General features: G+C 46.2%; 1 protein-coding gene across 5 annotated transcripts in view; it reads left to right on the plus strand.

Moving 5' to 3' along the window:
• Positions 1-17,621, plus strand: part of Map2k5 (mitogen-activated protein kinase kinase 5) — a 237,834-nt gene that overhangs the window by 202,714 nt on the left and 17,499 nt on the right. For all 5 annotated transcript variants that reach the window (XM_005347788.2, XM_026778922.1, XM_026778920.1 and 2 more), the window contains 2 exons: positions 3,552-3,613; positions 6,921-6,966. In XM_005347788.2, the coding sequence (XP_005347845.1) occupies positions 3,552-3,613; positions 6,921-6,966 (108 nt within the window). The remainder of the gene's footprint in view (positions 1-3,551; positions 3,614-6,920; positions 6,967-17,621) is intronic.

Here is a 17,621-nt window from a genome sequence, read left to right on the forward strand (position 1 = left end):
CCTCAGGATGGGTCGCAATCCCCACCCCCCACCCCCGCCCCATCCCATGATGGGACGCTTCCTCTTCTGATACACCCTAGGGAAGCCAGAACCCAAATTTAGTGTGTGCCTGACCTCCCTCCTTCCCTAAAATTTGAACAAAATAACAAAGTAGGCAGATTCTTGGAGGTCTTTCTCATTGTGAGCTACACTAACTTCTAATTTTATTTTCTTTAAAAAAGAAAAAAAAATTAGCCAAGCAGTGGTGGTGCACACCTTTAATCTCAGCACTCAGGAGGCAGAGGCAGGCGATCTCCTGATTTCGATGACTATGTAGCCTGGTCTACATAGTGGGTTCCAGGATGGCCAGAACTGCACAAAGAAACTCTGTCTCAAAAAGAAAAAAGAAAGAAGAAAGAAAGGAAGGAAGGAAGGACGGAAGGAGGAAAATGTGCCTGAAAGCATCTCTGCAGCAGCACGAATATGCTCGGGCTGTCTGCTGTCTTGGTGTGCCAGCAGCCTGCTTTTGTGGACTACAAAGCTCTCTCAGGGCCCCCTTTGCTTCTGTTTGCCTGTATGGTTTCCTCCACCCACCTTTTAGCCATCCCTCCGCTTCCCAAAACAGCCTTCCTTGAGGCAGGCAAGAGACGAGGATTTTAAAACGAAGAAGTATCTGGCAGCATGCACATGAGATGAGACTGCCCCCCCCCCCACATCTCCGATGAGTGATTTCTCCCAGGCCCCACTGAGATGAGAATCTGCTCTCTGTGGCTCTCCAAATTCTACACGGGCTGGTGTTTCCGAAGTAAAATAAATTATTCACGGCTACCACCCAGTGTTCTGTAGTTTTATAATATGAGGGATGTAACAGGATATAATATTAGGTCTTAAATAAAATTAAGCATCCATACAAGGTGCTGCATGTCTCACTTCCCTTCCGCTGGGTTAAAAAGACCCCTTTATTTCAACAAAGCTGCCCAGCCTCCGATTCATCAGTGACTTTCTGCATCCCACCTTGAAGCAAAGGCTGCATTAGCATCATATCTTATACAGGAGCTTTGCAGAAATCCAGACCAGTTTAACCATCTTGGTAAATATTCAGTCACATGAAGACATTAAGCTTTTTTTCCCTAAATACTGCATTCAAAAGCAACTATGGACAGTGTTTGATAGCACACACCTTTAGTGCCAGCATTCAGGAGGCAGAGGCAGGTGGAGCTCTGTGAGTTCAGGACCAGCCAGGGATGTAGAATATAACTCTGTCTCGAAAAATAATAAGTGAATAAATTCATAAACCAACTGTCACTCAGATAGTTGGAGTACCACACCCACCCAGGAAAGAAAAGGGTCGTGCAGGGACAATTAGAGGCGTTTCTTTGTGGATCAGAGTCCATAATTTTTTTTCGATTTTTAACCACCTTCTCAGTTATGGTTGTTGAAGACACTAACATGTCTAACATTTCTGGGTGTTCTTTGTCTTTTTTCTGAGACAGGGTCTCACTATATAGCCTTGGCTGTCTGGGAAATGACTATGTAGACCAACTTGGCCTTAAACGCAAGAGGTCCATCTGCCCGCTGAGCGCTGGGACTGAAAGTGTGTGCCAACTACCACGTCTAGCTAAAACGTCATTTCTTGACCCAAAACAAGTCAGAAATGGTGCCTCGCTTTGTTTTTGCTTTTCCAACCAATGGGAGTCTGGCCATTTTGCAGTACGTGACTGAGGCTGGTCTGCTCTTGTGGGTCTCGCGCCTTTGAGCAGCCACTCCACCCTGCTCTGTACTGCCCTTGAGTGCCGGAAGTGTCGCTTTGAACCTGAGCTTTATTCACACCCCCTTCCCTTTGTTTTCTCTCCTCCTGCAAGGCTTTCTCTATTGAAAACATTTCAAGTTTGGAACTGCAGCCACCCTCTCCCTGTCTGGCTTCCACTGGATGAATCAGTTCAGAGGGTGCACTCACAGAAGCCAAAATATGTCGTGTCCATCTTTGCGCGCGTGCACACACATACACACACACACACACACACACACCTTTTTTTTTTTGGCTGCCTTGGCCCCCTCAGATCCTTTTGATTTAATTGTATTTTCCAGCAGTTTCCAAATTGTTTGAATCGGAAACAAAGCCTTAATAAGAGTTCTAGTTAATTTTCTGTCTTGTAATTACCGATCTCATTTTTCTGATAATTGGCCACAGCAATTATATGTATATTTACTAATCACATAGGAGGCTGTGCGGTTGTTCTGTCTGCCACCATTGATAATGACACGCATAGTGCAGAGGTGCTTTTATCTTCTTCCCCTTTCCTCTACATCAAAGCCATTTCCTCTCCTTCTCCATAATGAATACATGCATGCATTTGACACAGTTGTGTGCTAGAGAAATTGTTTGGCTCCCACCAAATGCTGCATGCTCTGAGTTCCTAGCCTGCAGCGCTGGAAGGTTGTATGTAATGATATATTGCTCATCCAAATGGCCAAAGCACTCCAAAGCACAGTGAGATTAAAATAAGTCATTCCTTTGTTAATTTAAATAGGTGCATGTATCATACTTTGCAGGGCACTTTGTGTAGGGATGTCAGGGAGGGGAAAGGCGCCGAAAGGTATTTTTAATAGCAAATGAGAATCCATGAGAATGGAGTCATTTGCAGCTGCCTACTTTGTGCGGCTCTCTTGTTCCAACTGTAACCCTAATGAGATGACTGGTGAAGTACTCTGCAGTGTAATTTCATTACATCCTGAGCTGCCACGCTATAAACACAGCGGCGCTCTCTGTCACTCGTGGAAAAACTCCTAAATTCTTAAAGCCTTCCTCTGCGAATGGCAATGGGGTTCTCTCCCTGGGTCACGAAGCCCACTCATTTGCTGCCATGTAGTTTTCTGCTCTTTCTGAGTTGCTGCCACCACCACTCCTGGTTTTTGTTTTTCTTTTCTTGTTTTTTTTTTTCCGGGTCTGGTTAAGGAGGTGGGAGTTTCCCATTATGTCCCTAATGCCTGGGCTTCCTAACAGTCAGCCCAGACTGGCAGAAAAGCTGAAATCCCTTCTCGGGGAAACATCTCACCCTCTAAAGTGTCTTACTTTTAAATTAAAAAACACAAAAGCCAGATGCAAATATGCAGCAAGGGGCAAGCAGTTAAGAGCAGTCAGATCTACAAATAAAATGTAAATAACAGGAAGTGTAAATAAATAGCAAATCCAGGAAAAGAAACAAAGGTCAAAACAAGAATAATTTTCCCAGCTCTTTGTTAATTACAAGACCATTTGCGTGTTACTTAAATAATCATTAATTTCTCATTTACACTTTCCCTACCTTCCTTCCTACCCCGTGGCTATCATTGTCCTTTTTTCACCTCCCCTCCCTTTCTGCTCTCGTGTTTCTCACCATTGTAAAATGTGTGTGGCTTGAAATTTGGCATCTTTACTTCACCGTGTGGAGGAGGGTTCGGCCAGTCCTTTTAATTGGATGAGGCCTTCCGCCATTGCAGCTCCTCTGTGAGGTGCGGGTGGAGGGTGGAAAAGGAGGAAAGAAGAAAACAGTGTTGTGACTTTGGGTGACTTGTGTCCTCCTCCCTCCCAGGATTCACCAGTCCTTCCGCTTGGAGAGTTCTCGGAGCCGTTTGTACATTTCATCACTCAGTGGTGAGTCCCCGTTTGCAAACCCGTCATGCCCTCAATGTAAATGATACATGCCATTAACTCCGAGGCTCTCTGAGACCTTGTGACTCTCCCGCTTCCTTTTGGGGATGGGAGGGACTTCTGGGCCTTGGGCAGCTGGGGCGACAAAGCCAAGAAATTGTTTAAATTATGTAAATGTTATTTACACAAGGATTGAATTTCCGAGCCTCCCCCCCCCCTTAATAAACTATTGGGAAGAGGATTCCACACGTGCACTGTTGCCATCCTCGTTGATTTTTTTCCCAAAATATACATAATTTTCTAGCCCCTGTTGATTGACCTATGAAGCTTTCTTTTAATGTAACCTCATTACCGGTAAAGCTGCCTGTTACTTAGCAAAAGCACCATTTACTAATTCACCTGATTCTCAGTAAATAACTTGTCCTTAGGTATTTTTAAACACCTAGGGTCACGTCTCACTGAAGTTTGATATTAAAGAGACCACAGAGACCTTTGTTGAGCCCACTCCCACCCTCGGGGGCCTGAGAGGAAATCTAGAATTTTGCACAAGGGGTCATTGGAGCCTCCTAGCAAGGCCTTATCGTTTTACCCTGAAGAAACAGTTTTCAACCCAGGGCTCTTTTCCAGCCTTCTGCCTTTCTCCTCCCGACAGGACACATCTTTCTTTTATTAGCCCTTTCGCCATTGCCCCAATCCTGCTGGACTTCTGTGTGGCCTCGGGAGGCCAGTAGCTCCACTGCCCTCAGGCTCACCCCAGCATGGGGAATTACCCCAGAGACAGGAGACCATTCAGGGCACTGGAATGGTGACCTCCAGGGCAGAAGGCAGAATAGACCAAACATTCTGAAACTCCTTCATAACTCCCAGGCTCCTCTCCCTCCGTCACCCTTCCTGCAAGGTGCACAGGCAGCCCCTGCCAGGAGAAGCCATTCTCTGGGGGAACAACAAGGTGGCGTGGGCAGCTGCACAGAGTTCTTGCTCAACTAGAATGGCTGTGTGCTGTCCCCTCCCCCCTCTCATGATCCATCTGATGGTTACACAAAAGTGAAACCAAGAAATATTCCTTAATATAAATGTCAAGCTTTATCACCTTTTTGACTGAGTGTAATATGTTACCTCTTAATGAAAATGTCTCAGACAGTTTATATTCCCCCAGAAAAAAAATGAGGGAGAGAATTTTCCCCAGATCTAAAAAGTGTAATTGCTTCTATTTACTTAAAATGCTTACATCATATTCCATAGCTTTTAGAAACTGTTTTTACTCCAGAAATCTTTTGTTTCCAAAGCGTGCCATACGGGGAAAATGCTTGTTAATTAAACACCAGGCTCCCGACTCTTGGAGCTCATTGAGATTGTTCATTAGAGCCCTTGTCCAGAAACAGATCAGGCTCTCCATTTCCTGTCCGTGCAATTCCTGAAAACACTCACAAGTGCATCATGCCCCACTTTATGTAGAAATTAGGAAACACGCTGCAGTTCCGGCTGCCTGGAGCCCCGGCTTTGGGCATCACAGAGAGAGGTTGGATACCCGACATCTGTGCTGTCTCTGTGTGGTCTGAGACCAGCCTGGAAGTGGAGTGCGCTGGGCAGCCAGGGAGAGCAGGGCACGAAGCTTTACCACCCTCCCATCTAAAACATTAATTGGCTGTTATATAAAAGTTTTACGGAGACCGGGGGTGGGGGGAATAACCTGTGTTGAAATTTCCACAGATGTCAGCCGAAACAGAAGTGATCGTGGGTAATAGCCTTGTTTTCCCAAGAGATACAGCTACTTTGGAATGTCAGATTAGGACTGTTACCAACTCCACTGGCGAGACAGCTTGAATCACTTGCTAATGGATGCCGCATTTGAGAGGTGCATATGGTTATTTATAGGGAAGGCAAATGTCCTCGATGTCATTAATGGTTCATAGCTATGGCTCTTGTTTACCAAATGATCATTAAATCTCTATTTAAAAAAAAAGTATTGTCGGCAAATACAGCAGTCTCTCTTCGTGACTTTAGCTCACAAATGCTCCTAGTTCAGAACAGGCATGGCCACAGGTAGGCAGCTGCCCGTGCTCACCTCTGTACCATTTGGTCCTTCATCACATTGCAACTGCTACTGATTACAGCTTCCAGTCTTACAACTGTGAAATGAATTATCACCTTGTGTTTTAGTGAAAATAAACGCAAGTCATGAAGATGTGTAAGGAGCCGTCTGTGGTCTTGTAGCATCATCTGACCTTTTATTTACTGCTCTTCATTGAGCACCAGAACCAAAGGGTCTTTTCTCATGTGACTTGATTGTCACCTTTCTTTTATCCCTCTGATCCCAGTGACCAAAATAGAACTCCATTCCCCAAATTTAAGGTTGAGATAAGGTGGCAGCTGAGTCAGAAAGAGAAGATCGCTGTTCTTTCTACAGTGACTTCAAAACTAGAACTACGGGACTAGAGGGAGGGCCCGGTGACTGAGAGCACCGTTGCTCTTTCAGAGGACCTGAGTTGGGTTCCCAGCACTCACATGGTTCCCAACCACCTGTAACTCCAATTCCAGGGGATCTCATACCTTTCCTGACCTCTGTGGGCTCCATGTATGCACGAGCCACATACATACATGCAGGCAGATACACATAAAATAAATAAATAAATCTTTTAAAAATAGAATTACAATAACTTATCTTTATTTCAATACTAACTTTAGTAAAAGAATTCCCATTCCCAGTGTCTCCAGAAGTCTGACTCAAGGCCCGCATAAGATCAGGAATGTGTGTTAGTACTTTGGACAAGCATTGAGCTGGTGAATTTTGCTGTTGGCTTTCTGCCAGCTTAGTGGCCACGCCAGAATCAACTGATGGCTTGGCTCGGCCATGGCCACCAAATGTAGGTTTTAGCTAAGTCTCTATCGTTCTGTTTACTAGTAAAGACTCGGGAGTCAGATGTTGGGGTGAAAACCTTTTAGATCAGAGATGCTAAGACACAATCAGCTGACCATCCTTTTCGACCAGAGATCCAGCAAGAGAAGCATCTCTCCACTCTTCCAAACCAAAAAGACCACTGAATCTCGAAGTTCCTCCTTACTCCTTCCTGTGCGTCTCTCTATATCCCTGGTTCCTCCAACCTCTCTATGACTAATTCCTGTCAACTAATTGCTCCCTCCAACCCCTGATCCAAGGTTAATTTTATTAACACAGTCTTGGAGTTTCACAGTGTGATCAAATAGCCCGCAACATTTTGCAAAGATCCCAATTCCAGCAGAAACAGAGTGGAAATTAACAGCAAAAAATAATTACAAATATGAATGAGAGTCTTTTGTCTTCCCACTGCAGCATGAGGAAACAGCCCAAAGAAAGACCAGCACCCGAGGAGCTGATGGTGAGTGAAACCTTCAGTGTGTTACAACAGAGCCTGGTGTGAGGGCTGGAGGTGTCTTTCACTTGGTAGAGAGCTTTCCCAGCATGCTCAGAGCCCTGGGATCCATCGGCAGCACCTAGTAACCTAGCATGGTGGCTGCACCTGTGATTGTGGCCTTTGAGAGGTAGAAGAGGATCAGAAACTGAAGGACTATCCTCAGCTATAAATGAGGCTAGCCTGTGATACCTAAATCTGCCCTCAGCCCCAGCTTCCCTAAAACCAGAACTTTTTTTTTTTTTTTCGAGACAGGGTTTCTCTGTGGTTTTGGAGCCTGTCCTGGAACTAGCTAAAAAATCCACGGGCCAGAAAGCCAACATGACTTACTTTATTGGGCAGAGTTTTTCTCATTTTCTTTCCATGCTAGAGACTGAACCTAGGGTCTCGCATATGCCAAGAAGCAAGCACTGTCCTGCTGACCCGTATCCCCAGCCCTGCACAGGTATTTCTGAAGTTCAGACCCTTAAAAGTTAAGTTTCTCTTTGGAAAGCTCCTCCATTCTGAAGCTTTATGAAGAACCATCTTCATCTCCTTTATTCAGGGGTCACAACCTCGGGCATTCTCTCTTACTCCCTTCCAGAAGTCCCGGGGCTGGTGACAGAAGACAGCAGACGTGTGTAGTGTGTAGTGTGGTCCTCCAGGGAATCATGACTGTAGCGTGGGATCCTCTTGACTCACGTAGAATGAAATGAGATCAGTTTGCTGTGAATCTTTCGTCTTTCCTCAGAAACAGGTACTGGGAGGTGGCCGACGCTATGTTCCCAGCTCCAAGGCAATCATGCTTTGATTGCAGATGACAGTCCTTACTCACACAGGGAAAGGCACAGAGATGAACCCTTCTCCATTCCCAAGTGGTCATCGTTTACTGCAGATTGTTGATTGGAGGGTGCGAGCTGCTAGAAGGGCGCTGTGTGGAGCTTTAGTAGCAGTGAGTAGGTGTGTGCGGGCCGCACTTGGTGCCACTCCCTGTCCTCAGGAGACTGCAGTCGGCCAACACGGCCTTTGTAAGCAAGGTGCCTTTCACTCTTCTTGGTTCAGAGGGTTTTGTTCTTTGGATTTTGTTCTAAGCCCCCAGCTTCTGTGCACAGCAGAGTCCATCGTCACATAATGCATGTCCCTTTGTTGTCACCGGCAGGTACATTTCTCTTTCGTGTCACACCGGACTAGGTCTCACTTTTCTTAAAAGCGTCAAATTAAAAGCTCATCCCCAAAACCTTTGCAATTTGTAACTGTAGGTCTCGTGTCCAGATTGAAGGTGGGGTTGGCGGTTTGGTTTGATTTGCTATTTAAGTAGTTTGGGGGTTTTATTGTTTGTTTGTTGTTGGGCTTTGTTTGGTCTCTCGTGGTTTGGAAGATCTTACAGTTAGTCACATTCGAGAAAGTTTGGAGCAGGTTCAAGAAATGGAGACTCATTTACCTGGTCATTATTGTGCTATGGCTGGACAGCTCAGCTATTAGAACCGAGAAAAGGGGTTTCATAAAACAGATACCTGTGTGCAAGTGCATGTTCGATGCTGCAGTGAGCTGGCCACTTATGACTAAAACATCTGGAGATCATGTGTGCACCCGTCCATGCATGTGAATGTAGGTATGAGTAAGGAACATCCCCTGAGGAAGGGGGCACAGGTCATAAAAATAAGGCTGAAGGGTGGACACTTAGCTTTTTAATCCCTTATGTGTGCTGTTCCATCTTTTTATTAAATACATATTTCAAAAAAAATAAAGAAAAACATAATCACAGGAAACACCATCCTACACTTAATTTTTTTCTTTAACAGGACTCAGTGTTAAGATTTTGGCGAATCTATCCCCAGATGTCTAGCAGAAGTGAGGCCAGTTCTTGTTTGATGAAACTTGGTGAAGAGGGAGCAAACAGTGGGGAGGCAGCTGCAGTGGTCCAGGTGATGGAGACATGCCTGGCTGCTTTTGGTCAAATACGCAATACAGGGGAGTTGGAAAGATGGTGGTTTTCCCTTGTCTTGAGCTTGAGTTACATCCTGAGACCCAATCTTAAGAAACAATTTCTTTACTCCTTGTAACATATTAATGGCTTTAGTTTCCTCTTGACCTTCACTGCCTGCAACCTCACTGATGATGCTCCCATCTGAAGACAAGAGCATCCTGGGAAATACAAGGGCTGTAGAGCCCATTTGTCACTGTGGGTGGGGGCCTGTGCCTTTTGGGGAAAAAAAAAGAACAATTTATCTCCCAAGTACAGTAACCCCAGCCAGCAGGGTGTCAGCTTCAGGGCCCACATAATTGTCAAAATTTCCCTGTGGGTCAGCATCTTCCAAGTCATGGTAAGAAAATCAAAGGTGACGTGCTTGGAAAGATGACGGTTATCCATTCACCATTTGGAAAGTCTCACATGTCCTCCAGGTTTGGCTCTGATGGGGAGGGAACACAGCATGGTCCTGCCTAAATAGATAGGAATGCAAGATGGGTAGTCCAGATCACCCCATACCCAGGGCCTGGCCGTACACATAGCAGCATTCAGACTTTGTATTTAGTTGAATAACCTTACAGACCCAAGTACCAATATCAAGCTTTAAAATCCATTGTCCATGTCATTCTAAGTCTAAATATGAAACTCAAGATTAAACTCTTTTTTTTTAGACCAAGCTGACCTCGAACTCACAGAGATCTGCCTGCCTCTGCCTCCCAAGTACTTTAATCAAAGGTGTGTGCCGCCACCACCCAGCACAAGGTTAAATTCTTAAAGTTTTTAAAATCTCAGGTTCAGAATACATTTCCGGGTAGAACTACTAAATTCTATTCTCTGTTGTTCTTCAGATAGCTTTATTGTCCTTAATGGAAGTCTTATGAAGCTGCGCCAAGGAATCTTTATAATGCTCGCATGTTAAGGACCAACATCCATATTCAACTTCATGCAGAAGGTTCTCAAACTAGTCCTGTTGCTGCATAGCTGCAACCAGTACTCAGGAGGTGGCTCAGCAGTTGAGAGTGTGTACTGCTCTTGCAGAGGACCTGGGTCAGTTCCCAGCCTAATATCAGGCAGGTCACAACTACCTATAACTCCAGCTGTAGAAGGGATCCGCTGTTGACCTCTGCGTCCACAGGTTAGGCACACTCACACACGTGTGCATGCAACACACAAATAGCAATGTGCTCCAAGTTTTCATCATTAGCATGCATATCCTCTTCTGCAGTCACAGAGCCTGGTCAGTAGTCTAACTCAGACATTTAAAGACCACTGAAGTCCTGCGCTTGTCCCAGCGGCACGTGTGGTTTAAAGGACAGAGTCTCGCAAGGGAGAGGTCGGGTGCCCAGCTAGCCAGGATGGAGTAGAAGTTTTAGAGGAGCAGCAAGAGGTGTGTGGGACCCACCAGGGCAGTTAGGGGAGATGCTGTGTGGAGAGGCTAGCGTGCGGAGCGCCCCTGAAGGATGGACTGGACTGTGTTCATTTCAAGGGACCGTTCCAGGCTAACGAGGCAGAACAGGCAAAGCCCCCATGTGTGTGCGCCCACACCTTTTCAGAGCCGTGGAAGCCTCTAGTGCCTGCTGGAACCGAAACCCCTTTGACTTTGGTCTGATAGAGTTCCAAAGCCACAAAGGTGGAGTTTGGCTGGGCCATGTATCCCCAGCTGGGCAGTTTCTAGAGAAACTCCTCTAGTGATGCCACTGTAAGCACAGAAGGCTCTAAACACTTTGACTGCACACCAAAGCAGTACAGAACCCTGTCTGTGCTGACCCTTCTGCTTGAGTAAGTGCACATCCTGTTAACTGCAGGGAAGTCGCTTGTGCAAAGGACAAGGAGGTGTCTTCAGCCATCAAGAGCCTAATCTATTACTCAGGAATCAGCTTTAAGGCCCAGGAAGTAAAGGAAGCCATGAGCTGTCAGCCTGCCGTCAGCTCTCTCTGCTCCTGTAATCTTGATTTCACATGTGAAGAACCAAATGATGCCACCAGGCTCTGTAACCTTGTACCAGGAATTTTTGGCAAAGAGTCTCCTGGCAGTAGAGACTAAAGAGGTAGAAGACATCATCAGGCTTCAGACATCCAAGGTCAGCTTCTGCCAGTCAAAAAGATGGGTGTAACTTGAGAAGAAAGGGGAAAAACACTACAAAGGTGGTAACGATATTTCCCCATCATGCCTAAGGTCAGGTTAGAAGAGACAAGATATTACATTAGATCCTTAAACTCGGGAACAGAAGGACCACTTGAGATGGGAGGCCTAGTCTTATTTTGTTATTCAAATCGTATGTTTAAATGTTTAAGAAGCTAGGATGCCGAACATTGCTATGTAGACAGTTTGCTTTTGCAAACCATAAAGGATTGCATCGGAGGCAATGTCTCCCTTTAGGTTCTATAGTAATGAAGGTCAGGCTGTAACTTGGCAAGGGTAGGAGCAGTCCTTCCCTGTATCACCCCAAAGCAATGACCTTCCCCTTCCACACCAGCACGTTCATCTGCTGGGTCACAGGGCCTGGACCAGGGAAGTCAGTGAGGAACCGGAGATTCCAGGCAGAATCCTGTGCTCATGTGCGGATTTGCATCTTTTTTTTTTCCTGCAAAGAGAAATTCATAGTTGTCACCAGTTTTTCAAAGGGACTGTGACCCTCCGTGATTGTTCAGCTCCCAGGCTACCTTCCTATTTTGCTCTTTATAGTTTCCTGTCAAGGCCAGACAAGCAGCTCAGGAACAGGCAGCCACTCACAGGGAGGGTGCTTGCTCGGTGTGGGGGAGGGAAAAGAAGCATCCTCCCAGTGGGACTCTGCCAGGCTCCCACCAGCTGTCAGGCAACCCTTTAACCTCCCAGCCTGTCCCCAATGAGGGTCATAGCTCAGGAGCAGGCGGGTGAGGGCCACAGGCACCCACAGTTACAATCTGGGCTCAGAGCGGAGATGGTTCTATGCATTTCGAGCATTTCCTCGAGCTTCCCGGGTCTAAGCTCTATTTAATGGAATCTATGCATAGTAAGTAATCAGGTCAAAAAAAGCCTCGTCCCGGTTTGAGATCAATCGCTGCCTAATACTTTATCGAGGCCACTTTATTATCTCATGCTGATCCGATTCTATTCTCCTCCTCCTTTGTAGCACACACTTCGGCTGTGGGAAAAGTACGGGTCCCATACATATTAAAAACATATACCCATTCTATCTGTATGTAAATGTGTGAGGCACAGCTGGATATTGCAGAGGAGTTTGATTTACTAATAGTTATTATCTGTTCTCGCCGTTCAGTGGCAGAGAGAATTTCAGAAAAACAAGCTGGCACAGAAATTGTCTTTATGCTATTACTATCCTGCTTTGGTAACTGTTTAAAAACATGGGTTTTCTCCGTAGGTTTTAATAACGCCTGTTGTTTTGTGCGTTTCCCTGTGTGTCTCTCTGTGCATTCCAGAACAGGGTATCCTGTGTTAGCCTCTCCCCCAGTTTGGTTTTTCTGTTCCTAAGAAGCAACCTGGGGCTCAGTTTGCAATTGGAATGTCACAATTTGCTCAGAAACCACGTAAATCGTGGGGCTGGATAGACAAGCAGGAGTGGACCTTAGGGGAGGGGTTCAGCCGTAATCACAACAGGGTTTTGGATGTTTGCTCCCTCCACCTGATCCCAGCTGCAAACGTGAAGGCTTTGTGTATGTGAGGTAGTAATGTTTGGGGCTAATAAACACCAAACTGCTCCAGAAAAATCTGTTTAAACATTTAATTACTCGCAAAGAGATGTTAACTTGTTTAACTCCTCTAAATTAAACTGTCACTGGTAGCTTCTCTGTTTGCTTGAACCTGATTGTAATTACATTTCCAAATACTGTGGTTGGCTATTCTCTCAATTATGATAAAGCAGACATCTGTAGTCTCTTTCAAAGAGTGAAGGGGTCCCGGGTTAGATTTTGGTCCCTCCTGCACTCAGATCCCAGCCTGACTTTGGGTTTACACACATGTCTTTGCTTGCCGCGAGACACAGACCTTCTGATCCACTGTGAAAGGCAAAATGCACTTTGCAAGCTAAGATGATTTCTATTCTGCTATCTTAAGATCATTCGTTAACCAGAAAGACCAAAAGGAAAGGGGGTGATCAGGGTTCCATGGAGGCAGGTAAAGGAGCTGAAGAAGGGTAGAGAAGGGGCTCATTTCTGAGGCCAGGAGGTCCTCTATGGTTGAAGCACAGGACCCACCTATCCGGCATCGCCACCACATCCTACTGAAGAGGCTGAAGGCCAGAAAAGGCACATTTCCACAGCCCCCTGGAATGCTCAGGACCACTGTGCTGGGGGAAACCTTTTTAAAATACCAGGGGTGGTTAGTTAGCTCTTGGGAATGTGAATGGCATTCACTACAACTGGCCATCGCCTGTGTCAAGTACAACGTGTCTGTTATTTTCCTTCTTCCTCTCCTCCTCTTTTTCCTTCTCTCCCTTCCTTGAGGTCCCCCTCATTCCCAACCCTGGAATTATAGACCTGTACCAATATGCCTGCCGCATACAAACCTGTTTTTAAAATTTCTTGAGCGTCTGGCTCATTTTTGCAGACTTCATTTTTGCTTTGGGTTCTATACTCTGTCTGTACACTTATTAGCTGTGGCACCCAGAATTTAGAGGCAGAAGTCCTAACTGGAGGCCCCTTCAAGCACAAAAGTCATTGGCAAATGATGGTGGCATCAAATAGGGTCCACCTGACAACTGTGCCATCTCCCCCCCCACACACAGGTTCTAAAGGCCATTAAAGTAATGTTTGTGTTTCCTTATACACAGGACTCCTCTAGTAAAGCTATGTTAGCACTGTAGCTGCATATAACTACAACGCCAGAGTCACTGTCTGGTGCTTGAGACAGTGCTAAATCAGTCTGCTTTAATTTGAATTTCTGATGGCTATAGCATTTCAGCAGACAGAAACAGCCTAGCAAACAGGCTTCATTCCTCCTGAAATGTGACCACTATGATACTTTAAAGAATAAATGCATGTATGTGTACATATGTGTATATGTGTGTGCGTGTGTGTTTACAGGTGTGTATGTATATGTGTGTGTGTTTTATGCATGCACATGGCAAGATACAGATGGAAAAGACCTAGCTTTAGCCATCTGATTCTGGCAGTTCTCATTTCCGGATGAGGATAATTCCCCCACCCTTCAAGTCAGATCCTTTTCTCTTTTAATTGTGTGTGTGTTTGTTTGTTTGTTTGCATGTGCAAGCATTATGGCACACATGTGGATGTCAGAGGACTTTTCAGGGATCGCTTCACACCATGTGGCCTCGGGGGACTAAACTCAGAAGGTCAGGTTTGGCAGCAACCACTGAGTCACCTCCCTGGCCCCAACTCTGATCTGTCCTTACAGCCATGACTCACCTGTTTGAGATTGCAGTTGTTTGAACACTGCATTGAGACTGCATTGCTCATGGTTTATGGCGCTGTCACCTTCTCAGCATCTCATTCCAAGGCACAGTGAGGGGTTGCAGTCCTAGACCACGAGGAAAGGGGTTGCCTTAGGTGCATGGTAGGCCCCCTCTTAACCTCTTGTAGGATTCGCTGGAGGCTAAGGGAGCCACCCTGTTAGCCTGCAGCCCCCTATTGGGTACACTGAAGTGCCTGCAGATTCTGCCTTTGAGTGTCCAGCCTAGAAGGCGGCCCTATTCCTTCCTAAGGTCTCCTCCTCCTTCAGGTTTGCCCCTGGCAGGGCTCACTCCCCACTCTGAGCAGCACTTAGTGACATGCTAATCCATTCAGAGCCAGTCGTGTGTGCGGAGTCAGCCCTCACACCTCACAGAATCATCTGAGAGCTTTAGGGAAGAATTGTGAGGGTTCTAACTAGACTGAGCATCCCCAGCCCTGTGGTCAGGGAACAGATATGTTTAGTTTTGTCTTTTATAGCCCTCTGGATGACTAGAAGGAGCAGCCAGAGGGAAAGCTCACTGTTTAACAAAACTCTCTTTTTTTTTCTCCGACTAGATTGTAAGTCTGCTGAAGGAAGAGCATGCTCTCATAATTCAGTGCCTATCTTGGGCCTTGCCTATCAGTCAGGCTAAATACTATTGATCATTCTTTGTATGCCCCATGCTCGCTAATCCAGTCAATAAAGGCTGCTCTGACAGGAACAGCTGAAGACAAACAGGACGAGTTCCCAGAAGAAGCTCACCCGAGGACAGGCAATCCCTGGAAATTATGACACCCCCATATGATAGTACATAGTCTGATTAAAATTTTTGTTTGATGGGAGAGCTCATCCTGGTACGGTCAGCGTCTAGGACATTACTGTGTTCATGGGTGATTGTCAAAGCACTTCAGCAAGCTGTAGGACATGGCCATCAACAGCACAGCCAACATTAGTCTCAGCCCTACCCTGGAGGTGGGAACAGCCTGGAGTGCTAGGCAGGTGTTGCTCCACATCACAATCCTTTGACCACTGAAGAACTTACCTCCAACCCTTAATTCCAAATCAAGAGACCATTCTCGAGTCAAGGAGACCTCCTGGCCAGCACCCTCTTCTCCTGATGATGAGCCCCAGGTCTCCCCGGTCAGCACACCGGCTGCACACCACCCTCGTGCCCCAGTGCTCATGGGAATAACGGTCAGGTTGCAGAAGCCCAGAAATGGTTAGCTGTTGAAGTTACATAAAGGATCCGAAAGCCAGTCTCAGGACTTGGCAGTTGCTGTTGAAGCTAGCAAAGTTGTTTTCCCTGTGAGAACACGCTGATAAATAGATGCGATTCTTATCAATTATTAATGCATCTAACCAGGAATGTCAGAGGCGGCGGGGGTGGGGGGGAATATGAGAAGCCTCCTGTTTACAGTTGTAGCCAGCTGGATTTGTGTAATGGGTTGTTTGCTTTTTAATTTGTAGCCGTTTTGAGCGGGACCTTTGGGGACTGGGAGTCTTACGGCTTCAGATACAGTTATGGGGGGTGCTAAACCTGTCTGCAAGGTAATTTGAGGTTCACATGGCCATTTAGAGACCACAGAAAGCAGCGCAGGCATTTGGGCCTTCTGTCCTCTATTTAATTTTCAAGATTCGAATTAAACATCAGGCCCTGGTCTACCGAGAGACATTTGCCGGAGCATGGACTAGTTTCTTCCCTGTGTCCTGCTTCCGCACTCCTCTGCTCGCTCCGTAGAAACAGCCACTGAGTCTGAAGTGGGAGAAAAGGGACCCTTCATTTATTCGAGCCAAGGTTCCCCTGGCACAAATAAAAATGGAATTTTCAAATGTAACCCGATTAACTCTTAATTGTACACCAATAGCTTGTGTTTGTCTTGGCTCCCTCAGAAGGCTTCAGCGCGACCTGCATCTCTGTCGAAAGTTGCAGGGGAGGGGGATTCAATTAATAGCAGGACTTTCTAATTGCGGGATCGGTATGGAGTTGACAAAAATTTGTATAAATAGGGTACATTTTTCTACTTAAGAGGACTGTGCTGAGACATTTTTTAATTGGATTTTCATGGTGATTGACAGCATTTGATTATGACAGTAACTTTATTTGGCTGGACTGCTTTAGCCTCTTGTTCAGATTTCCCATCAAAGCTCCTTTTCATCGGCTCAATCCCCGGCGGAGCGGCAGTCATTGTGAAGCTGCCTTTTAGCACCTTTGTCGTCCGGCTCCCTGGTGACGATTGGGCCCAGCTGGTAGTAGATAGGAAATGGGCCTTTCACAAAGAGGCTGCGGCTCCCGCCTCTGTGCCTTCAATAATTTTAAGAGCCCCCCAAACCTGTTGAGGATTAGAAGTAGCTTTAGATGTGAAATGAGTGTTAAGTATTAGTAATCGGGAGATTAGGGCCCCGGGGACCACGAGAGATAAACAACCGCAATTAAGGCAAATCTGCCGATGTAAACAAAATTTAGCCAAAGCAGATGCCCTCGCCATTTTGGGGATTGATTGGAGGGCACCAAGGAATCGATTTTTGTCTTGTTTACACTTGCAGACCCCTGTGATATACTGGAAGGCTAAATATTTCATACCGCCTGATCTTAGTTAATTTTTTTCCAGTGCCTCACAGTGGGCGCTTCTCTTCTCACAGTGACCAGGCCCGAGTTTATCCAGCATTCACAGGGAGCAGCTAATTGTCTATGAAGGGCCCCCGTGTTTAAATGGGCTTGACAGGAATTTAAATTTTGTTTCAATCAACCCCTGTGCTCACAGCCTGCTCCAGCTTCTAATTTTTAAATTAAACATGATTTTTTTTTTTTTTAAGCCACAGTCTTGCCTCTGGAATGATCTCCCTCTAGCTTTCGGGAGGCAGACTGGCAAGCCTAGAAACTGGCAGGTGCTGGAAAGGTCTTTCTCCAGAGCAGGTCTCACCCCCTGGCAGGAGGTCTGCAGAGCCTGGGCTGGGCTCCTGAAAAGTGGGTTAAGCACCCAGAGGCAAGCATAGCGGACTTTCCGGACCAGCGAGATTATAGCCTCCTGCACTCAGGGTACAGGCTGCTTCAGAAGCTTTCTGTGTTGTGGAGAATTTCAGTGAGCACTCACTAAGTTTGTGTCCTGAGCCCCAGCTCAATGCAGGGTATCCCACCCAGCTATGGGAAGGGGGCACCTTGTGGTCCCTGGGTCCTGATTCCAGTTAGCCTGTAGCCTCACAGGAGAGATGAGGATAAATCAGCTCCTCATGATGGAATTGACAAGGGCAGGCACACACACACACACACACACACACACACACTCAT

This window comes from Microtus ochrogaster, chromosome 5, assembly GCF_000317375.1.
Source record: "Microtus ochrogaster isolate Prairie Vole_2 chromosome 5, MicOch1.0, whole genome shotgun sequence".
Taxonomy (NCBI): domain Eukaryota; kingdom Metazoa; phylum Chordata; class Mammalia; order Rodentia; family Cricetidae; genus Microtus; species Microtus ochrogaster.